This window comes from Chlamydotis macqueenii, chromosome 24 (assembly GCF_036417535.1).
Source record: "Chlamydotis macqueenii isolate bChlMac1 chromosome 24, bChlMac1.mat, whole genome shotgun sequence".
Taxonomy (NCBI): Eukaryota; Metazoa; Chordata; class Aves; order Otidiformes; family Otididae; genus Chlamydotis; species Chlamydotis macqueenii.
The window spans coordinates 5,127,782-5,150,459 of NC_141579.1; the positions used below are offsets into that span (position 1 = coordinate 5,127,782).

The window sequence follows — 22,678 nt, forward strand, 5'->3', positions numbered from 1 at the left end:
AGAAAAAGGGATGGATCTGACCTAATAGACCCACAAGCTGGCAGCACACTCCACAAGAGGAGAAATATTTAATTACGAGGAATGTATTGGCGCCAGTCTTGTCCTGCTCTTGTAAGATGAGCACAGCAATGCTGCACACCAGCCCGCTCTGCTTGTACACAAAACGCTCCAGAGATCATTTGCCTCACCACCACCTGTCCTCACCGTATTGATATGTTGTGCTAGCCATGTGGCAGGGAAAATAGCTCTCTTACAGCAAATGTGGATATGTTTCAGAACTAGGATAAAAGCTTCAGTGCTTAAGGGAGAACTTAAAGGCTTAACTCTGCTTCTTGGTTCAGGTATTGCAGAAATACCATTTGGAGTCTGGGAACAGAGGAATGGCTATAACAGGCTTTGCCAAAGGTCCCTTTAATCTAGGTCCAGCAGCAGTGTAAGAACAGGTCCTTTCCTGGCTGCTGTTTCCCCTCCTGGCACCTCACACCTTCCCCTCTCCCTACAGGTGCTAGTGCATGCCGTGCAAAACCTCCTGGGTTCACAGAGCCCAAAGATCCAGTTTTAATTGTGTAATGCACAAGGTAGCCTGTGGGGTCCCAGAGAGACAGTACTACTCCCTTACTAAGGCCTGCTGTGTGCATCTTGAACAGCACATGGGTACCTCACACTTACACAGGAGAAGATGCTCTTGGCCCAAGCCTTGTTTTTCCAGCCAGGTTCCTTACCTGTAAGGAGATTGCTCATCACTGCAAGACTTAACAGCCTTTCATTTTATCCCAATATTTTTCCATCTGTAAACCTCAACTCAGTTTTCATCCACGAAATGTCATCTTAGACAGGAAAGAGACTCTTTGGGAATGATCTACACTGACCATGCAAATTGGAATGAAACACACATCAGGAGATTTGCATTTAAACAAATCCCAAACAAGATATCATGGAGACATCACTGAATTGTAGAAAACATATTTCCATCAGGCTCAGCTGGAACTTGACCAGTGGAGTATGAGCACTGACTTCACTCTGCTCTGGGAAGCTCATGACGGACAGCCCTTCTCCAAAGTCCTGCGGAACCGGAGAGCTGGGACTTGTCAGCAGCAACAACAATGGAAACAGGTGAGTTTCAGCACCTTGACTTTTCACAAGCGTAAAGATGAATCTTCATGGAAATATCGGGGGAAAAACATGTTGTGCCATTCCTGGGCTCATATTAAAAAAAAAAAAACCAAAACAAAACAAAAAAACCCCAACCAACCAGGAAGAAGAACTATCTAAAAAATCAATGTGCAGCATCTTTAATGTCCCAATAATTTAATAGTATCTATTAGCATGTTCCACCTCCTCTAGACTGAATTGATATTCCTTCACAACGCAATATTTTTCCAAAAGGCAGTTAGATTGAAGTGATGTGAAATGTGATTCAATTTACTTGGAAATTATATAAACTCGTGCCTAAATCAGCACTCCCTTCCCCAATGCTGCCAACAGCACAGTTATCTAGAGTTTTACTAGCTCAGCATCAGATCCTGCTGAATAACTTACTGAAAACAAGAGGTTTAGTTACATGAGCCTGGACTGCTAAATTAATAACAGAGTTAGAGGATAGACTCATTACATTGCTTGCTTTAAAAGAAGTTGAGCAGAGGAATAACTGTGAGTATATGAGTGAAGTAACTACAATAGCACAGCACCCATGTGTAAAAGTAAGGAGGTGTGGAACTGTTTTTCTAATGTCCTTATACCATAGTAAAGATGTCAGGAAAACAGGACTTCAGAAGTGCAGAGCATCAGATATGTACTAGAAATGGCCACAGAGAAGCAAGGTCAGTTAATACAAAGAGGTTGTAGGATTTGGCAATATCAGACTGCAGAATAAAAGAATAAAAGCTGCCTACGGCTTTTCCAGTGATACTATTTTAGAAATATGCCTATTCTGAAAATTAAATATAAAGCTCTCTCCTTGGCTTCAGTCCTCCTCCAGAAGTTCTGTGCAGAATCAAGGTCTAAGTCTTCAACTCGATGCAGCTAGCAAAAGCTGCATGAGTTACCACAAGTATCAGACCATGATGGAGCTCAACATTCCGACTTTTCCATCAAATTGCAACACTGTTATCTCTAAAGGAACTGTCATGAAAGGATGCGAAGTTTCCAATGCAGAAAGCATAGTTGTTTCTGCCAATTATACCCACTCTGCCACAGCTTTTCAGCCCCAGCTACAGGTGCACACTGGGTACCTGTGCTTCTGGCTGTTCTCAGTAAAAACAGCCCTGAAAAGGGACTAAAGGGGGGAGATTTCTTCCTTGGGCTGCGGAAAAGAGCCGGCCTCAGTAAACAGAATCCTCTCAGCTGCAAAAGTTGATACCCATTTCTGGCTGTGTCCTGGCTTGTCCACAGATAGCCACTGGTCAGTATGCAGACTCAGCGTTCACCTCTATTATGACTATAAACTTTTTGGAGCACTGTCTCTCGCAATGTGTTTGCCTTGTGCCCAGTCCTGGCTGAAGTCTCTCTGGTTAGTATTCAAACACCAAAACCAAGTTGCAGTTGTCCAAAATTGCTACTGCTATGGCCCAACAGAAAACATTTGGGGTAACCTTGAGCCGGCACTGAGATTCTGTGTTGTTTAAACCCTCCACTCTTCCCATTTTAAGATCTCCACGTGTATGTGCACCTGGGGACACAATACTGCACGAATGAAAGTGATAAATGGAACCAATGGAGCTTTTCACATCCTGAAAAGCTGAAAAGTAAAAAGATAAATCACAATTTTAGAGATCAAACACATCAGCTGTAGAATGGCTGTTTGCATCTGCTTGGGAGAACACGGATGTGTGTTTTCCAAGGGATTAGCTTCAAAGTTCAGTTCTTCTCTGGAAGATTTCAATAAAAGCCCATATGGACATTCCTCCCTAGCCCCACAGGTGCGAGCTCTCTGTTCAGGCACAGCCTGCTTGCCCGGATAAAAAAGCTGTCTCTGGTATTGCACCTCATACCTCTCTGCCCTCACTTGTGCCATAACTCCTGTACACAAAGCAGATCTTGCAAAGCTTTATCCAGGCAGAGGAAGAGGAAGGATGCCTTACGCCAAAAATCACACAGACCCTATGGGCAGGTTGCTGTATTCCAGGTTGGTCAAGAAAACGGAGCCAGGCCTGCCATCAGCCTCTTGGGTGACATGGCTGAGACACTGTACCCCTCTTTGTGCCTTCCTCGATAACTCTGATAACGCAACAGCGTCCCCAAGTACCTGTCTGTATTTGCTGTGGATACAAAGCAGACTGAGTGGCCAGCTCCTTTTCCTTTCCTGAGATCTGCGCTGTGATTCACAACACCATTCAGAGGAGCCACTCCAGCCACACAGGATATTTCCACCTTTGCTGCACTGAGATCAAAGCTCGCAGAGTGATGTGCTGAAGGTCAGCAACTCTAGAAGGGCAAGGAGGAGCTAAACCACAGCACTTCTGCTGAAAGCAGTAGAGGCTGTACAGTTAAATCAAATTTTGCTGACCCAAAGGGGAAATACAGGATTCCTCAGAGCTCCTTTGGAAAAACAAAAGCCAAAAACCATCAAACAGCCATATCTGGCACAGAGGCAGCTGCATGGAAACCACATAGCACCCAATGCTGAAATACAGGGTAAGGCACCTCAGTCTTTCTTCTCTGCAAATGAGCAGCCCTCGCTCTTGGGCTCCTAAGGGATGATTTTGTATTAACAATAGTAGGCTTACATGCTTCCTTCCTAACTTGGTGTACAGAGGTAATGAATTTGATTCTTCTCTGACAACTTCTTTCAGCTGCTCTATGCTTTCACTGAACTCCTCTAATGCTCATTTCACTCCTGCAGTCCCTACAGATTTTGGCAAACGAGTGTACCAAGGAGTGCGAGTGAAACACACAGTCAAAGACCTACTTGCTGAGAAACGATCTGGGCAGAGCAGTGGCTCCCGCCTCAGTGTAAGTCACTTGCCACTCCCTTCTCCCCATTTTTTTTTTTTAACCAGAAAAGTCATGTCATGTAACCATCTGGTTCAAAGAGCATTTATGTTGAGTTCAGAGCACTGCCAACATTGACAAGGAATAGCAAAAACATTTGCAACACTAGTGTTTGCCCCAAACAATCACAGATGGCTTCTTAATTTTTTTACATCAGTGAACCTTTGAGAGATTAATCTTTTATTAGTCTTTTTTTTTCCTTTTTTTTTAAGCAAACCAGTAATGCTAAATTTCTCATTCCTTTCACATTCTGCATTTGACACCTTTCCAAGTCAACTTCCTTTTTCACTAGCTACATTTGAACAACTCAGTGCCACAAAAATAGATGTTCTTCCCTGAATGTTGTGCTCCTTCCAGCTTCCCTCTGGCATACTAGAGTGCCAGGGGAGATGCAGTGATGTTATGGCCTGGAAAGAGGCCAAGCATCAATTTGTAAGAGATTATTTCTTTTTGAAGTGGTTCTACGGCAACAGGAAACACAAGTCAAATTACAGCATGCCACACTCTTTCTTCTCAATTACTAGCCAGAAAAGCAATGCTGTCCCTAGAAGGGCCACCATATTGCAGGTGCCAGCACGTGGCATCCACTGGCACAGTAAGCCATTTCCTGTGTGCTCTCAAGCTCACCTTTATTCAGCAGCAGCACTTCACTTCCAGGCTGACTGGGAGCAATGGGGCCACTAACAGATGAGAAGATGCAGTCAAGCTGCTGAAACTGTGTCCTGGAAGGAAAGGGTGAGAGCAGAGATCTGAATTACTGGCAGCAGAAGACACATATTGGGAGTTTTGATGCTCTTTTCCTCCCAAGCCATTTGCCTCAGGCTTCTTGCCTTTAGCAAAACAAAGAGACCTCAAAGAGACTTGCAAGTATTTTTCTCACTGTTACTTTCATGCATGTTAACTTTGTGTAACAAAACAGGCAGAAAAACAGCATGAGTATCACCAAAGCAAAATCTAGCCATAGATCTCTTCAGAACCTTCAGCTACTGCTGAAAGGCAGAAGACCTCCTGAGCCATGGACAGTCACTGGGAAACATATGCTGCCACCCGGCAGGCATTTGGTAAAACTGCTTTGGGGAGCAGCAGGAAGCAACTGCTGCATTGGCACTCACTGAGAAAACATATCCTGGTTGATGACTATTATGCTCTACCTGCTCCCTTTCTGGAGGCGGCAGCTTCAACGGCTGCAATCAAAAGCCCTAGGAACTGTAAAACACTTGCTGCTTGCTTTATTGCCCTTTGCTTTGTATTCCAAAGCTTAGCAGTTGTGCGTCTACCTAATGCAAAATCAGCCCTGTTGCTAATTCCCTATAAGTTGAAAAATTATTGTCCAGGGCAAACATCCGTATTTGCTCGAACGTATCATGAAAAGAACAGCTGTAAGTGTAGCTCTGTTTATCTGAAATAATATAATCCAGAATCAAAGCAAACGGCAGATAACTGAACACCTCTGTGTATTTATGATGCAGTGTAATTTAGCTGCATCTTTTGTTTGAACATGATATTTGATCCAAAATCAGTAAGCCTTTGTTGTGCAAGGGGAGGTCTATGGAGATCATCTGTGCTGCTACGGAAAGGTGACTGACCCTCAGGGATGAGATGCTGGGCTGTTAGTACTGAGGCAGCAGAACAGCAACTATTTCATGGTAGCCAGGCTCTGCATATATTAAATGATAGGAAACTAGTGTGCACCATGATGAAAACCACACGATTTGGGCTTCTGACTTCCCATCAACTGCAGGGCAGAAAGGCTTGGTCCCAGGCTTTAGGGAGGCTCTGACATTTTTTCCTTTGGCTCATCCACTGTGCAGGCATGAACTAGCAGTTACCCTGTGCATGATAGAAGGATTACCCTCTTTTCTCAGGGTAACTGGTAGGTACACAGATGAAGTACTACATCCAGCAGCACTCAGAGGCCAGGGACAGACCACTCAACAAACTTGCTGTCAGCAAACCAGTGAGGTGCCCTGCCCAGACTAAGCTTAGCTTTTATTATTATTTTTTACTACTTCAGCTGCTGTACTAGAGATTGGGCTCAGGGAACAGATAGACTGAAGCCAAAGTATGGTTAAAGGGCACGACAGGTCTCCAGTGCAGGACCAGGTAATTATTTTAACCTAGATCTTACATGTACTCCCCCAGTGCAGCCTTGTAGCTGAACAATGCCCCTGGCTTACCAAGGCAGTGAAGGAACACAGCTCTCTGGAGTACCCCCAAGAAGTATCTCTGCCGGGTCCATGTGCGAGGCAGGCTGAGACCAAGCTTATCAACAGCTGAATATGCTGCGGGCTCAAGTGATGCTAAACAGACACACTGATGTGTTGCAGAAGATCCAGCTACCCCAGTCCCACAGCACTGAAAGGAAGCAGTGCAGGGAGGAAATGAACTAATGGGCTTAAATTAAGCCAAGCAATTTGTCACCTGATAAGGAGCCAGGAGGCAAGTGAAATGTGGGTCCCTGCAAGTATGCTGGTGCCTGCTGTGATGAAGGGCAAAGATGGGCTGCTGCAGAGGCTCTTGCATTTCAACTAAGGCAGGTAAAGCCCTTGCAGCTAATGTCAACTCTGTGGCTATCCATCATAGGCGTGTGCAAGAGGACCTGCTGCCTGTGACACAGTCAGATGGTTTCAGTGGCTGTCAAACAGGCAGGATCAAAGATGAACTGAGATGCACTGCTAATTTGAAGTGCTCCATACCAGAGGCTGGGAGCTGTGCCCAGGTACCTTCATGTCCTTCCAGCAAAGCATCTCAGCTCTCATCACTGCAGTCCTTTGCCCTGTAGGTAGCATCTGTGCTACTTGCACCTGCAAACTCAAATTTTTCCTCAAAAATAATATTGGTGGTGCCCAATAACTGTACGAGACTGCTTCCCAGTGGAGTGTCAAGACTCGGGTCTTTCAAAGAGATTCCTCCTCAATGAATGTGGACACGAGCTGGCTGCAGGATACACTGGCCATGGGCAGGCAGAGGAGGTGGTGGTGAAAAACCTTCAAGCAGGAGAAGGTATTACGAAAGTGACATGGATGCTGAGAGAGGGGTGTCTGCTGAGACCAGATTTGCATGTGGAGGCTTTAGATTTGCAGGGCAGTGTGCCTTACCAGCTATGACAGGTGAGGTCTGTGGCGAAAAATGGCCCAGCTGAAGACAAGTGCAAGCCCCAGCCCTGACCCTGAAATGTGAACACTCTCATCTGCCTGCAAGCCAAAGGGCTCCTTCCTGAGACCTCCTATCACTCCTGCAGCCCGTGTGACTTGTGTGGGCTCAGAGCTCATTTTCATGAAAGAGCAGGGAGCAGCTGCAAACCTCCCTCAGCAGTAAAAGGAAGTCCTAGCACTGGCAAATTTAATTCAAATCTAAACCTCTAAATTTGGTTGCTTGCTATGGCAGGAACCTCCTGTTTGCACTATGCAAACTGGAAATAGCAAGTCATCATCACTGGCCAGGGCAGCAGCACAGCTGAGGTAAATGCAGCGCGGACACTGTTTCTGCTCTATGGGTTTGGAGGTCTGGAAACAGAACTCAATGAAATTCCATGTACGAGCTCTGCTCCAGAGGAGCAGAGGCCTCTGCCACAATGCTTTGTAAGGAATTAGACACCGTGAGCAGCAGGGTCACTCAGGGCTAATTCTCCCTTTCCTAGGGACCAAGAAGAGATTATTATTATCAGTATTGCTGTAGCATCCAAATAGGAGCTACTAACAGCTGCCTTCTACACACAGCCTGCTTGTTCTGCTAGGAGGGGCTAGTTAAAGTGGCTCTATAGCAGGTAGACGCAATACAGGAGAGCTAGGCTAGAACACGGGCGGTGCAGAATCTGCCTGTTTTGACCATTTAAGGACTTAAGATACCAGCTTATTGAGACCTGTTTTCTGCCAACACCAAAATGACTGCTCAGCATTATGCCTGCGTTAAGGGACCCTGCAGCACATGAGAAAGAAGCCAGTTATCTTGATATTTCTACTGTTATCAACTCTACACAAGACCTTCAAAATCTCTTATTAGCCTACATCTGCTAATACCTTGGAGGCTCTAGGCTTGAAATCTTGTAGTTAAGCTCTTCATACTCATAGCACCAAGATTCAAATAGTGCATCTGAACTATGCCAACACCTTCCCAAACTATGTGCTTAGAGAGCTGCCTTGCTTTAAAAATACATTTTTTAACATGCCTTTATCTTTTGCAGGGCAGCACCAACACACCGCCGTCACCATTTGTCCAAATGCCAGGTGAGGTTTTCCTCCACTGATAAATACCTTCAGTGCAAGTTGGACAGTCGACACTGCTCCTGTCTCTTCTCCTCCAAAGGACATGAAGTGAGCAAAGGAGCACTGGAGCAGGGCCGCCCCTCAGAGAGAGCCCAGGAGAAAAGTAACTGAAAGAGTCAAAACAGGAACAGCAATAATAAAAGAAAGGCCCCTGTAATCTTGTATGAAGTTCCCAAAGAGGGGAAAGAGAAGTGATTAAAACAGTTCCCACCTCTTCTGATAGAGGTGCCACACAGAACCTCCTTTTTTACCTCTCCATCTTCCCGTTTTCCCTGAAGCTGAAGAGAGAAAGTATGAAAACAGGAGCTGACCTGTTTTGTCCCTTAAGCTCTTGGGCAAGGAAAGCAGAGTGAGACTGGAACAGAGGCAGGTGGTTCCTCCTCCTCAGGAGCTGCAGTGGAGGAAGGAAGAAGCAGAGGCTACCAAAGCTAACCTCCATCCTTCTGGCCTCATACTTGAAGCTTCCCAAAATACATTTAGTTTGCTGCAGATGACAGTTATCAGCTGGATTGGGGCAGTCCAAGGCGCTAAAAACACTTGGGCTGACACATCTATTTCAAGATAGGATTGACTCCTGCCCTGAGCAATGCTAGAGAGAGAAGGGCTCTACTTTGCACCTGCACAGGTGCCCATAGCTCTGTGGCTCCCCAAGTGCTGCTGCTGTTATGATTTCCCTTTAGCCAACCCTTTTTTCTGACCATCACAGGCTCACCTGCCATGACTGGTTACTACGGCGTCAGGAGATCCTTCACAACTGAGTTGGATTTCCACAACACAAAGCAGTTTGTCAGTGATGTCTACACATCCCCTCTAGGGTCCAAGCCCTTCTTGTGTGATTCCTCTACCACTCAGGGCTACCCGGCACTTCTGGACCCATACCTCACCGACCAATATGGGGATTACCGTGCTACTCCTCTCACAACTGGTACCAGCTCCTTCTTCAGCCCTTCTTCTGTGCACCCTCTCCTGCCATCCTTCGCTAATGACACAGCGCACTTTCTACTAGTGAGTGAGTCTACGGTTCTCAGTCACCCAATGAAAGATTACCCACTTCAAAGCTGGGGTTAAGTCAGGGGGACTTGTGTGGGAGGAATGTGTCTGTTACAGGAGGCAGCCACAGCAGAGGACACAGCAGATGGGGCAGGGCTGAGGGGGAACTGTTTTTCCCTTTTTTCCCATCCTCCATCTAATTGTCCCTTCTTCCTATTGGAGACCAGCTCCTAAATTATCAACCTTTCCTTCTGCCCAAAACAACTACTCCGTTAAGCTCCTTAAGTTTCTAGAAACATCCTTTATTGGCTCCAGGCAGTTGCCTATCTCTATCCCTGCCCCTTCCCAGGAACCAGCTCCATTCACACCTCTGGGGCAGAGCTCCCGGGCCCTGTAGGGTCAGGGCTGGTAAGTCCCACCAGGAGCCTATTCCAGACCTTGCCCACTATTGACATTATGGATATTTCCTTTCAACAGTTTTAACACCAAATACTGCTCCAGAGCAACAGAAACCGTTGTGAGTGCTCCCAGCTAGGCTCTCGGGATAGCTCGGCTTGGTGAGCCAAGCTAGATAAGCTATTGCTTCCAGGTCAAGCTTTTATTCTTAAGGGTCTTTCTTGCCTTCTCTCCCTGCCTCCATGCAGAGAGAGCCCTGGGAGCAGACCTCACCCGACAGTCTCAGCCAGTCGGATGGTGCGTGCTCAGATCCTCTGCAAGAGCAGCCTGCTAGCGCCAGCTGCCTCTCCTCACATGAGTCTGGAGGTGTTTCCCCATATCAAAGCTCAGGTTGGACCCCAGCCATCCCCGGAGCCCAGCCCTACCCTCTGCATCCTCTTGAAGATGTCCACTACTCCGCCAGCTATGCTGCCAGCTCACCCTACTCCTTCTCACCATTCATGACTGTGGCAAACGAGCTTACCCCAAGGATGAGCCACCTCTCACCAGAGCAGTCCTCAGAGACACCGCCCCTTCAGGATAACTCTGCCTGGGCAAAAGAGGATGGAAGTTCCATCTGGGGGACTTATGAAGGACGGAGAACTTACTGATGAGAGATAAGAGCTGGAGGAAAAGAAAAATGAATCATTATTGAAGCAAACTAATTACTTGTATGCTTTTTCCTAAATCCGGTTCTTCAAACAGAGGATGCTAGCAACATGCAATGCTTTATACTCTGTTTAGAAATACAATCGCTTGGATATACCATATTTAGCTTATAGTGGTGCTTTCTAGCACCTTATCAAAGTCATTGCTCACAGTCCCACTGTGCTACAAGTAAAACACACAGCCTGAAATATCTGCACTCTATGGGCCTTTCCTGCAAACAAGGATCTTGGGTACTTCTTTTTCAGATGCTGAAAAAATGGGTTGTTTTGATCCTTAAACTACATCTGCAGAGCGATGTTACCAAAAGAGATTTGGGAAGGCTGGGCAGCAAGGCAGAGGCTGGCGGAAGCCCTCCTTAATAGCACAGAGTCTGTATAATGGCATCTGGTTATGCAGTAGCATAAATGTATGACCCTAATGCTAGGATGCTGTGAACATGCCATTGTCTTGGGCAGCAGTTATGGCCACAGTAGCAAAGGCATGGCACATCTGAGCCTACGGTACAGAAGACTACAACCAAATGAAGGTCACCATGCAACACCAGAGCCTGGCAGGCAGCTCAGGGTGTCGGCAGGCACTGTTGAGGCACTGTCCTGCCTGCTGATCTGTGCACGAGGAAGCCTCACCATCCCTCCCACTTGCAGTGCACAAAACACACCCTCCCCAATTTCCCTCTCGCCCTGAAGCAAACGCAGAGCTGTTCCCCCTCTTGCCTGCACCAGACCAACACAAGTGATGTGCCTCGAAGCCTTGTGTCAGTGGGTATAAGGCGGACTGCTCCCAGCCTCTCACCAAGAGGTACCCAGCTAGGGCTGTAATTAGGAAAAGGCTGATTTTTCAGTCAGGTATCGAAGTCCCAGTGCCAGGCCGGGCCCCACGGCCACTAGAGGTAGCTCTGCACACACAAACACACACACAGAGGAGTCCTGTGCAACCCTCACAGATGCAGCCAGCTCCCCGCGCTGCATCCACACCTGGCAGACACTGATCCCTTTGCCTCAGCTCGTCCCCCAGCCTGGCACCCACAGAAGCAGCAACAAAAACCTCGCTGAGGAAGAACAGGAGCTTTCCAGGGCCTGAGAGCGTGTAATGATGAGATGCTTCCAGGTCCTCCTTGCCTTTTCTCCTCAAATCCTGGGGCTGACAGGGTATTTGGAGCCTTCTCAGCACTCTCCAGGGATCATAAATGGCACTGGGGTCATGGGATCAGGCCCAGAGCATCGCTTCATGCCATATTGCCTGTGGGCACCTCTCTGCAGGGAAACATGGGCTAGGGACAGAGCACTGCATCTAGAAACAGGCAGCAATATCAGATCCCTGTAAGCAGCACTGCAGAGAGCTACCAAGTGGGCCAGGCCAGTCCTTCCACACAAAGCCCTTTCGTTCACAGACATACCACTTCATCCCTCATCCTGTAGCCCAGGAATGTCCCTGCACCTCAGTGCACACGCAGCAACCATACAAGCCCCTTGCTCAGCCCACACCCAGCCGACAACACCTTCCTGGCTGTTCAGGCACCTGCAAACCATACAGGGTATGCTCTGGCATCAAAGGATGGAACGAATGCTCCCCGGGATCTCGGCAGCTGCCTCAAAGGGGAAGGCTCTGTGTAGGCTGCCCTAAGACAGACCTGTCACCCTGACCCATAGCAGCACAGCTGAGAAGCAGCTGCAAGAGCCAGAGCGCCAGCAACTCTGGTGCAAAGTGCCAAGCAGAGCCCATTTATGTCTTCAGGAGCTCAGCACAGCCCCTCCTTCTACCTCGCAGGGGCCTGCAGCAGCAGGCGGCAGGGATGGGGCAGCCGCCCACAGGTATCGCTGCGCTCCTGGGCCAGCAGCCCCAGAGCCCTCCCACAGTCAGAGCTGCAGACCAGCCCCAGCCGCTGTGTAAAGCTCATCCCTGCACCCCTGCCCAGTTGCTGGGCTGTGCCCTGGCTTCTGTAGAGGCTGAGCTCCCAGAGCACTGGCTTGGGCAGAGGTCTGCAGCCAGCTAGGAGCGCCTAGCTCTGGTCCTGGCTGGGCTGGGGTCCCTCCTGACGCTTCCTGATTCCCCAGCCCTGTTCAGACCTGCTCGGAAAAGCAAACTCCAGTGGCTTTCTTGTGCTTCAAATCTCCCCTCCACCCATCCCATGGGCTGCATCTTTCTTTTTGCTAGTCAGGCCCTGGAGAGAAAGAAAAAGCTTGGCTCAGGGAAAGAGCCAGCAGCCAGGGCTCCTCTGCACACATGCGAAACATGGGGCGAGGTGAGCCTGGCTGCCTTCCTGTTTGGTCCACGGGCACCACACAACGCTCCCATGAGCGGAAGATGTGGAGCATCCTGGGGTAGTACCCGGTCTGCCAGAGCTACTCTCCTGACCAGGGGCCAGGGCAAGGCAGAGAGCCCCAGAACATCTCGGGGTGTGTGCAGGTCTCCTCACCCCACACCCAGCCCTTGTGCCCCCAAACCTGATGCCTGCGCGAGCCCGCAGCTTTGTTCCACATCGTAGCTGACAACACCGCCAGGCTGAACCACTGTTCTTAGCTGCTGTTTGACAAAGTGGCAAAGTAGTCACCATCAGCTATCTCAGCTGCATCTTCTCCCAAGGGCCTTGCATTGACGAGGACACCAGGGTCAATCTGGCTGTATTCCCGTCAGGCTCTGAGGGAGAAGCAGAGACAGAAAGTTTTTTGAGCTGTTTTGGAAGTGTTTGACCCACTCTGGCACTCCACTCTTAACCAAGGCAGGGTCTGGAAATGCTCCAAAACCCAGAACATGCAAGAACACCCCAAACACGGCTACTTCATGTTTCCTTAAGGCATACAGCTCAGTCGTGACTGGAGCTAAGCAGCCTGCACACTCTACTCTGCAGTCTCTGGTTACAGAGATAAACGTTACCCCAGCTCCCAGGAGTGCCAGCTCTCCCGCACAGCACCCGTGGCCTCACCAGGCTCTACCCACCCTCCACCAATGCTTCAGCAGGAAGCAGCCCCAGCCACCCAAGGGCTTCAGGTCCCAAAATGTTTAGCATAGGTAGGCCTGCGTACTCCCCTGCAACCCCTCACTCTGCAGCATCCCCTCTGCAACTCCCCCAGCGCAGCACGCTCCTTTTTGCTGCATCACAGGTGGAGGGAGAGGGTTCCTCTCCAGAGAGGCCCAAGGAAAACGTCCCTGCAGAGCCATTACGAGCAAGGCTTGGCCTACCAGGAGCTGCCGAGACACATTTCAGGGCAAGGCATGGCATCACCGCTGTGACCACTCCCCACAGAAATCAAGTGTATTTGTTCAATTTAAAGGAAAGATTCAGCTGCAACAATAGCCAAACTGAACTGCTAGTAGATTATTAACAGCCTGGACTGCTTTCTGCCTCAGCCGGCTATTCCCAGGGCACAGCAGAGACAGCGGTGCCCAGGGAAATGTTTAAATGCAACCTAAAAAACCCAAATACATCACTATTGTATAGTAATTAAGGGTTATCCAAAAACTGTCATCCTACCACACAACTGAAACCCCACCACTTGCAGCACACAGGGCAGGCCAGTACCGAAGCATGCGAGAACAGAGGAGCAAATTTGTGCAGCAAGAGCAAATAGTCTGAATTAGGGGAAAATGCAGATAAACTCCAATATCAGACCAGCATCTGGGCAGATGGAAGGGAGTGCTGTGGAAAGAAGCGGGGTTCGGGTGGTTTCAGCTACCTGGGTGCCCAGGGCAGACACTTTGTTATGCCACGCCCACCCACTGCCATTTTGGTCCAAAAACCTTCGTATTTAACCTTAAAATGTGAAAAAATGTGCAAAAAACAGCTCAGTCCCTTGCAGAGTCCTCTCTGCAGGTAGCAAGTGAAATATGAGAGGGCTGGAGCCCAGCCTGTGTGTCTGAGGGGAAAATTCTGAGCCAGTTTTGAAGCATCTGCTTCGTTCGGGGCAAGATGGATAAAACCCTGAAAATGTCCCAAAAGCTAAGGGCGGGGAGGGTGGCCCCACCAGATCTTATTCCTCTAGACCCTCTGCTAGATGGAGATGTGCTCAGTTTCACAAAAAGATAGCCCATTTTGTGGAGCCTTTGAATATTCAAATTGAAAGTATCGCGCAATCATTGATTGTCAAATCATTGGTTTCTAGAGGTTTTAAATACTTGGCATTAGGAGAGAAAAACTCAAACTTATACCCGTAGGGATAAAACAACAATATTGTCGGGATCCACCTGGCATTGCCACCAGGCGTGCGGGTCCCTTCGCCCCCAAATTTTAAGCCTGTCACCTCTTGCCCCTTTCCCCTGCTAAGGAGCCGGGGCCACCGCTGCCGCTGCACCGGTCGCCCGGCGAGCTGCTGCCCGCTGCTGTTCAGCATGTCCGGTAAGCCCCGCCGCCGCACCGCTCCCCCGCCCCGCAGCCGCCCCCGCCACCCCATTTTGGGTCTGTTTCGGGGGTTTCGCCGGCGTCATTTCGCGAGTGAGGCAATCTCGCCTGCCAGGCGAGGTGGAAGCGGGGAGGGCGGGGAGGAGGAGGCAGGGAAGGGCCTCCCGCTTGCCAAGTGCCAGCTCCGGGCCGCTCGCGGGGCAGGGGCCAGCCCGGTGGGGGGAGCCGGGACACCGGAGACCCGGCCTGGCCCGGGGCTGCTGGCCGTCCGGGCGGCCATCCCCGTGGCTCCCGGGCGGGTGGCGGGGGGGCAGCGCTGCCGCCCCCAGCCCCCGTACCCTTGCCCCCTGCCTCACTTCTCTGTGCCCTGCCCTGCTCGCCCACCCCGACCCCCAGCCTGCCTCTTGTCACCCTGCTCCCGACTCGCAGCCCTCCCCGACCGCCCCGTTGCCTGACCCCCCAACCCCATCCGCAGCTCAGGAGAGCTGGCCGTGGCAGCTCTTCTCTCGATGCTTCGGCTCCGCGCAGACCGCGCTGGGGCCTCGGGCGGGGGGGGGGGGGGGGGAAGGGTGGCTGGGAAAGCAGGATCCTTGGGGCACAGTGCTCTGCCATGGGACCCGGGGCTGGGGGCTGCCTGACAGCCAGCCCCTGGGTTATAGATGGGTCCGTATCTCACCTGCCAGTTTGTCCCGCAGCGTAGCCCCTAGCCCTGTCCCGCTCCCTGTGCAGAGCAGGGCTGAGGCTGTACGTTTCGTGAACCCAAACTTTCAGAAGGGGCTGCTAGCTCAGGGCCCTCCCTGGCTATAGGCAGGCCTGGTAACAGGGCATTAAATTCAACCCTCTCCTCATTTCCTTCATCTTCAGTTTGTTGGACAGAAACAAAACATTAAAAGATGAGATGAATAATCCACAGCTGCTGAGAGCACAGCTCAGCAAACTCCCCTCACGGCAGCCCCGGCTCAGCTTGTCACCTTTTTGGAGGGACCTGTATGCCTGTCCCAGCATGTCCTTAACCAGACTGCCAAGGGAGCAGCGGGAGGGCTGGGGGTGGGCAGACAGAAGGGTGAAGATGCTGTACAGCCACCAGCGACGGGGAGAGGTTACAGCAGAAGAGGACAGTGCCTACCGTGTGGGATTTCCTGGATACAGAACCCGCAAATCAAGCACTGTCTTCTTGCTGCACGCAGCAACAGTAGGACAGGGAACCTACAACCAGCTGCCTCCCCTGGGGAACAGCTCACTGCAGGATGAGCTGACACTGGTGTCTGCAGGATCTGCTGCTGGATGAAAATAACAGCAGAAAATTAGGACAGAAACAGAACTACCAGAGGCTTTAAGTATTTTAGTGTGAGTACAGCAAGTTAAAGTGATTTTTCAGAATAGGTAAATTCTTCACCATTTTCTGTACTAAAAATCCCTCACCAGGTAGTGACTGATGATTGCTCATTCGTTTTGGCTGAATTAAAGACATCCAAAATACTTGTTTGAAATAAGTGGGAGTTGTACAGAATAAGCAAAATAGATAATGTAAGCTTTGCAAGAAGTGATTCATTAAAGCAGTCATATTATTTATGTTTTGTTTAGCTCTCTTAATAACTGCCCACATATTTCCATTGTTTTATTCCTGCTTTTCATCTGCCAGATGAAGTACTTCCCACATTTATTTTCAGGTCCTAAAGAGGCAAATATGATAGGAATTTAAATACATTCAACAGTAGCACCAGATGGAGCTTGGTATTAGAACACCTGGAGGGTAGGGTGGAAGAAGGAGATAGTAAAGAATAAAACATGTATGATTACTAAATATAATCAATGCTAACTTTTTCATATGTGTCTGCTTGTCACAAGCATGAATAGCAGGTGTTAAAGAGGGCTATAAACTGTGATTACAAGTGACTTAACAGTCATCAGTTAATAATTTGTTAGCTCTAAGTAGACTCCGCGTAGAGCATGCCTGAAAACATGTTGGATTTGCTGCATGCTCTGGAAGTCTCCCATCTTGTAAAGTGTTTTTCCACAAATTCTTTCAGGAAAGCCGAAGGTGTATCAAGGTGTTAGAGTAAAGATTACAGTTAAGGAGTTATTGCAGCAGAGAAGAGCACGACAAGCAGCTACCAGTGCAGCGGTAAGTAAAAATCTTTCGGTGACTGCTTTGTCTCTTCTCTTAGTCTTTTTTTTTTTTGCCAAGAGTGTAATTTCTGGGCCAAGGAAACTGCCAAAGTCTGAATGTAGCAGTCTGGTGAGGGTGGGGGAGAAGAACATTCAGCCAGGGAAACTGGAGCAGTGATCTGAACAGGAGACGGTCTGAGCCATTAGTGCAGGGAGAAAGCAGAGCTTTCTGGTGCTCCAGAAACATAACTCCCTCTGGGATGGAAGGCCCAGGTGGATAAATTTCAGTCCAACTTACAGTTATCACAGCAACTCCAGTATCATTATGCTGGATGAGCAAGGCAGACCATGGTCACTGCCTCCCCATTTAAAACGTGACCTGGCCAGGCTGAGGCATGCACCAAACTGTTTTGCAGCATCAGGTAAAGAATATGCTCAGGGCATGCCTTCAACCCAACCCGTGCAGCTTCAGGGAGCAACCAGGGCAAAGCTCTGTCACACTAAAGCTCTCCTAGCCTCCTCCTTTTCCACAGGTCTCAGCCCCCCAGGAAACTGCTTTCAGCCACCCCCTACCCCTGTAAGCTTTCTCTTGTCCAGTTAGATCAGGCAGAAAATTAAGGCACAAAAGGTACAGTGCCTCCAGCAGCTCCCAGGCAGTGGAGAGAGTTTGGGAATTTGGGACTTAGCAACAACCCCAAATTTTGGCTGGCAGAAAGGAAGAAAACAAGACATGGGCAAAGACCCCTTAAAGCAGGGGCTCCTTAGCATAATATTCAAGCATGCTTGACTGAATTCAGGTCTCCGACTTTTTCAGTACCACCTGGGCAGCTCCTAGCCCCATCCCTTCTAAAGGTGGGAATGGGAGATCTTGTGTGTGTACACTCTCTCACTCACTCTTCCAGTCTTTGTAGGAGTTCTCTAGCTCCAGCCACTCTAGTGATTTGCATAAAGAGGTTGGTAAATCATTACTTCTTCCTGGTTCATGACATTACAGCTTTGGATGGCTTTCAGATTTCATCTTCCATCTTCTGTACCTTGTTGCAGCTGATTGCACAGAAAGCTGATCAGCCTGCAAGCCCACAGGCAGACAGCGAACAGCACACGAAAACTGCTGGGCTTTGGAAATGCTGGATCACTCCTCTCCTGCAGCCCTAATGGAAGCAGCCTCTTCATCACAGCCAGGCATCACAGGGCTGCGTGGAACTGGTTTTCACTTCCCACCGCAGGTTTACACAGTGCTTGTTTTGCCCACACAGGAAAAAGTGAAAAGTGGCAGTGCAGGAGGTTACCTTTGTGATCCGCAAAAGGTACACACTGTCCTGGAGAGGCCTCAGAGGTTGGGGCCGGCAGGATAAGCTGCCTCTGTGCACTGAAAAAAGCCAAACTTGGAAACTTTTGCTGCCGGTGGTATGGCTCTGTCTGCCTTGTCACACATCTGCAGCCAAAGAGAAGAGAGGTAGTTCTACAGGCACTTTCAGCCTAGAATAACCACTATTTAATGAATTAAATGCATAAGGATGTGCTAGGAAGTTGTTGCTAGGGTAATGAGCCACTAACTCGAGAGCATTTTGAATAAAGGAAATGAAGTGGAAGTCTGTATGAACTAAAACTGAGGAAAAAACCCTTTTATTTTTATTTGGAGAGTAAAACCTGGGTCCCAAACAACAAACATCAAAAGTTCCATTATTTTGGGGGTGGATTTTTCCCCTCTGGCAGGTCAGGTTGCTAGAACAGATTGATCTGTCCACTTCAGCTTCCAGCATCCCTCACAAAATGAGACTGTTCATCTTCATAGAGGCATGTGGCTGCGTTAGAGTGGGGAGCAATGTCAGAGCTGCTTCTCAAATTACATCAACAGTAAGCATGGCAACCCGATCTGATGCCTGCATGGGGATACCTGCAATTGTCTTTAGTCATGTTTCAAGAGTTATCACTACAGTTTGTTAATTACTCATTCTCAGTCATATTTATCCCTACAAATTCTTTGAGATCCCTCCACTGTGGAATCCATGGTCCTAGAAATTAATGCATGCTAGTTTCAAAGGCAGCTACATCTCTGCTGAATTAACTGTAATAATGCAGTAGGAAGAGCACACTAGCAGTGTGCTGTATCAAGGGCTTTACCCCAGGCTGGTGTTGTGTTCCTGCAGTGCTGTTTCAGGCTCAGGGAAAAATCATGTTATGCCCATTAATCTTGTTCTGTCAATGCTAGGGAAGTTTTCCATGTCACAGCAATGAGGTAAATAAAGTTTACATAATAGGTTGAAGTGAAATCTTTACTTACCTCAGCGTGTAGAAAAATGCTCTCCTGTGTTACAGTATCTACAGTTTATTTTCTTCCCTTCTCTTTGGTCAGGTTTCTTGGGGCAGCAGCAGCAGCATCCAGTTTTCAGAGTCTGTGTCTCCTCCTCACTCAGGTTGGTACAAAGCCTATCCACATGTCCCTTCCCACCCTCTTCCCAATTTTTCCCACAGCCCAGAGTCTTTCCAGCCCTTGGTTGAGGCAGGCACTACCAGATAATCAGCAATGCAGCCAATCAGGATGGGAAAGGAAATGCAGATGAGGATGCCGTGAGGCCAGTAGGGTACATATTACCCAGTTCAGGAGCACGCTCATATGCTCTAATTTGTGCAATTTATTTTTCCCACAGCAAGCAGAGAGATTCCCTTCAGGAAGGGATGCTTATCCCCTAGGGAATAACACTGCTGGCATCACCTTCTCCAGGCTGCAGCCTGTGGGTCTGGTTGGAGCCAGAGGGTCAGATTGCCCTGGAGCATTTTGCTGAGCTCCAGCAGAGCTGGCTGTTCTCACTCTCCTGGCAGCATCCACAGGAGTGAGAGGAGTGTCAGGTTTTCAGCAACACAAAGAGTTGCTTCCTCCTGTAGGTGAATGTGAGCAACTTGATCTGGTTGAAGATTTCCCTGCTCCTTGCAGGGAGGTTGGACTAGATGACCTTTAAAGGTCCTTTCCAACCCTAACGATTCTATGATTCTGTGATTCTAATATCCAAGGAAAGGGGAAAGGGGAGGGGAATAGCACTTTGGGCTCACAGGTCTTTCCATTATTATGCAGCCAAAGCAGAAAACTAACAGGCTGGGCAGGTATGAATATATACATTGTATGGACAAGGAAATTATTAAATCATCAATATTCGGGAATCGATTTGTTTATGTTAATACAGAAACGTGAGACATACCAAAGCTTTTTCAGGCTGGAAAGTCTCCATCTGTTGGGGTGCTTCTCGCTTCCTCTCCCCATCCAGCTAAACACTGCCACCTTGAACCTGCAAACAATTACAACTCTGAGCAACTCTACCCACGTGCAGTTCCATTTCCTTCAGACCCGTGCCCCTCTATGTGGACAGGGCTTTGCTTTTAACCACATTTGAACATGGCATGAAAAGATAATAATTCTGAGAAGTCAGGTCTGCTGTGAGCTTTCACATCCCCAGCAAGCATGTTGCAGTACAGTGAAAGTCTGACCTTATAGCTTTCCGGAAATTCGCACTTTCGCCAATAACACTATCTGGATGCAAGGCCGCGTTATCAGTGGCTTCCTCCATTTTGTCTGCTCAGAGGTTTGTCTCCTGTCTGGCTGTTTAGAAGATAAAAGAGCAAATTACTCTTCTGTTATCCCCTTCTTCCTGCAGATGTAGCTACCCTGCATCTGGAGACTAGGTGAGGCAAAGGCGCAAGCCATCTGCCAAGCTGTGAAGCATAAATCACTGCATGGCAAGCTTCTACATCTGTAAACAGTTGGCATTTGAAAGGAGGCCAGAGGGTCAAGAGTCTGAGGGAGTTTCCAGCTGGATCCCTGTCCAAAATGGCTGGAGCTAGAAGAGTTTCCAGCAGTATTTAAAGAGCTTTGCAGCTTTCCAAGGGGACTAAATTTCCCCAAGTTATTTGCATGCTTTTGAACACCTAGTATCTGTTTCCCTAGAAAATTCACCCTGAACTTGAAGGACCTTTTTCCTTATCTAAATCCATAGACCTACTGAATATATGAGAGTCCTGAAACCTGGCCTGGGGCAACACCTGCCCTTTGTGAAGACAGGTACTGAGTAATATGCTACTGTCTGGTTTACCTTCTCTTCTAGCACCCTTTGATGCAGAACCCGTCTCTTCTGTTCCCAACTATTGTCCGTCCTGGCAGTTTTCAAATTGCCTCTCTTGTGAAGAAAGCCCTAGCTATTTGGAGCAGCTGGTAGATTCCTGTCTTCAGACAGATGCGCCCTTAGACCCAGCCTTCAGTACTTACCAGACGTCCTCACACTACACCTCCGACGCCTTCCAGCCAGTCCCACTCTGCTTCAACCAGGGCCTGGTAAGATTTGTGTCCCAGGGAGCTGCCACAAGCACACTCAGAGGGAAGATGGAGAAGGGAGTCACATCCTAGGGTGAAACAGCAGCAAGCTGATTTGGAAACATGGCTGCTTTTAGGGGCATGGGGTACAGCCACAGCAATGCAGGCTGGTTGTGTGGACTTCTGCATGGTTTTGCATTGGGAGCAGAGGACAGGGAGGCCCAGCCAAACCTGGAGAAAGGCTGCAAAATAGGGAATGTCCCTTTTACAGATCCCGTAGATCTTCTGCAAAGAATAGCCCAGTTCCTGCTAGCAGTTGTCTAACTTGCAGAGAAGCTCCCTATTAACAGTAATATTACAGGAACTTCCACTTGGGTTTAGGTCTCCAAGGGCCAAACCATCTCCCCAGGTAGCCAGACCCTCCTGAGAAAGGCAACGGCATGGAAATTCTGGCTGCTGTCCACATTTCCCCAAATGACACCCTGAAACATGCTGTTTGTTGTTTTTTTTTCTCTCTAACTCTAGGCTGCCGGATCCCCCAGTTCAGCTGATCTGCCCAGCCCATTAAACTATAGCTGCTCTCCTCCTCAGCTATCTCCTTTCACCCCACTGACCCATAGCCCACCCTCTGCTCTGGACGCCAAGACCTATGGCTACACTGCAGAGGAGTGGTCCTGCCATACCCCCTCCCCATATACCACCTCTGCCTGCTGCTGCACAGCCTGTGGCTCCCAGCATGTGGACAACAGGGTCCCGCAGTACTTCCCCTGCCCCAGCACGGACTACATGGACTACCTACCACCCATGGCCATGGCTGATGACTTCTTCAGAAGGGATAGGAACTGTGACATCTGCTATAGCTAATGAGGACTGTGGTTTTACACACCTACTGTATCCAAATCAGATTAATTGCCCATGAACTATGCAAAGTTGTGCTGCCTAACACAGTCCAGTTTATTCTTCATTACTCACACATTTTCTACATGACGCTGTCACTACATTAAGTCCTCCTGTCTTGTATGGTCAGGGGTGTTTTGTTGTTGTTGTGGTGGTTTGGGTTTTTTTTTCCTGTTTGTTTTTGTTGTTGTTTTTTAAAGATATCCTAAGCTGCCTTACCAAACACATGTCATTAAGCCAATTCTTTTTTATACAATTAAATAATTTGGTACGCATGCTGAAGCCTGTTCATTCCTCGTGTGCTAAGTGTCAGTGCTTTTCTGTTCTGCTAATGATCCAGGATCCTGGCCCCGTTCTCACAAAGGTGAAGAGCACAGACTCTCGGCAACCTACAGGAGGAGCAATTACTCAGCAGCATGAAAGTTCTCGCCTACCCTTTCCAGCAGATAAAAAGTCTATATGTATCTCAGCACCCAGCACACTGTCCACAGAGAAAGCTGTGCAGCACCCTGCTCTGAGATGGATCTGCAGCTTCTTAGCCACTGCATCTGCTCAGGCTGCTGTGATGATATTCTGTAGCTGTTCTTGCAGAAAAGGAAAACCATAGTTTTCCATGCAGGCTCAGGGCTCAGCCTGTGGGTCATGTGTCAGAAAGACCCTTCCGGCCTGCACAGAGGTTGAATA

At 48.7% G+C, this 22,678-nt stretch overlaps 2 protein-coding genes across 2 annotated transcripts; both read left to right on the forward strand.

The window, feature by feature from the left end:
* The first annotated feature begins 1,002 nt into the window (after positions 1-1,002).
* On the forward strand, positions 1,003-10,291 carry POU2AF2 (POU class 2 homeobox associating factor 2). The gene is made up of 7 exons (XM_010115731.2): positions 1,003-1,113; positions 2,392-2,401; positions 2,649-2,744; positions 3,842-3,951; positions 8,174-8,216; positions 8,962-9,260; positions 9,890-10,291. Exons 1-7 carry the CDS (start codon positions 1,003-1,005, stop codon positions 10,289-10,291), a joined length of 1,071 nt encoding a protein of 356 aa, XP_010114033.2.
* A 3,643-nt stretch (positions 10,292-13,934) lies between these two features.
* On the forward strand, positions 13,935-22,024 carry POU2AF3 (POU class 2 homeobox associating factor 3). Its single transcript, XM_086765997.1, has 6 exons — positions 13,935-14,003; positions 14,612-14,682; positions 16,693-16,810; positions 19,151-19,211; positions 20,892-21,118; positions 21,623-22,024. Exons 1-6 carry the CDS (start codon positions 13,935-13,937, stop codon positions 21,959-21,961), a joined length of 885 nt encoding a protein of 294 aa, XP_086622123.1. The 3' UTR covers positions 21,962-22,024.
* Positions 22,025-22,678: the final 654 nt, after the last annotated feature.

What these genes read in the sequence shown, in the direction of transcription:
- POU2AF3 (XM_086765997.1), top strand. Translation starts at nt 13,935, where the DNA reads ATGCAGATAAACTCCAATATCAGACCAGCATCTGGGCAGATGGAAGGG. An exon ending in GCTGCTGTTCAGCATGTCCG is followed by an intron (nt 14,683 to 16,692) that starts GTAAGCCCCGCC and finishes CATCTTGTAAAG; the next exon opens with TGTTTTTCCACAAATTCTTT. An exon ending in TCTGCTTCAACCAGGGCCTG is followed by an intron (nt 21,119 to 21,622) that starts GTAAGATTTGTG and finishes CTCTAACTCTAG; the next exon opens with GCTGCCGGATCCCCCAGTTC.
- POU2AF2 (XM_010115731.2), top strand. Translation starts at nt 1,003, where the DNA reads ATGAGCACTGACTTCACTCTGCTCTGGGAAGCTCATGACGGACAGCCC. An exon ending in GCAGTGGCTCCCGCCTCAGT is followed by an intron (nt 3,952 to 8,173) that starts GTAAGTCACTTG and finishes TATCTTTTGCAG; the next exon opens with GGCAGCACCAACACACCGCC. An exon ending in ACCATTTGTCCAAATGCCAG is followed by an intron (nt 8,217 to 8,961) that starts GTGAGGTTTTCC and finishes TGACCATCACAG; the next exon opens with GCTCACCTGCCATGACTGGT.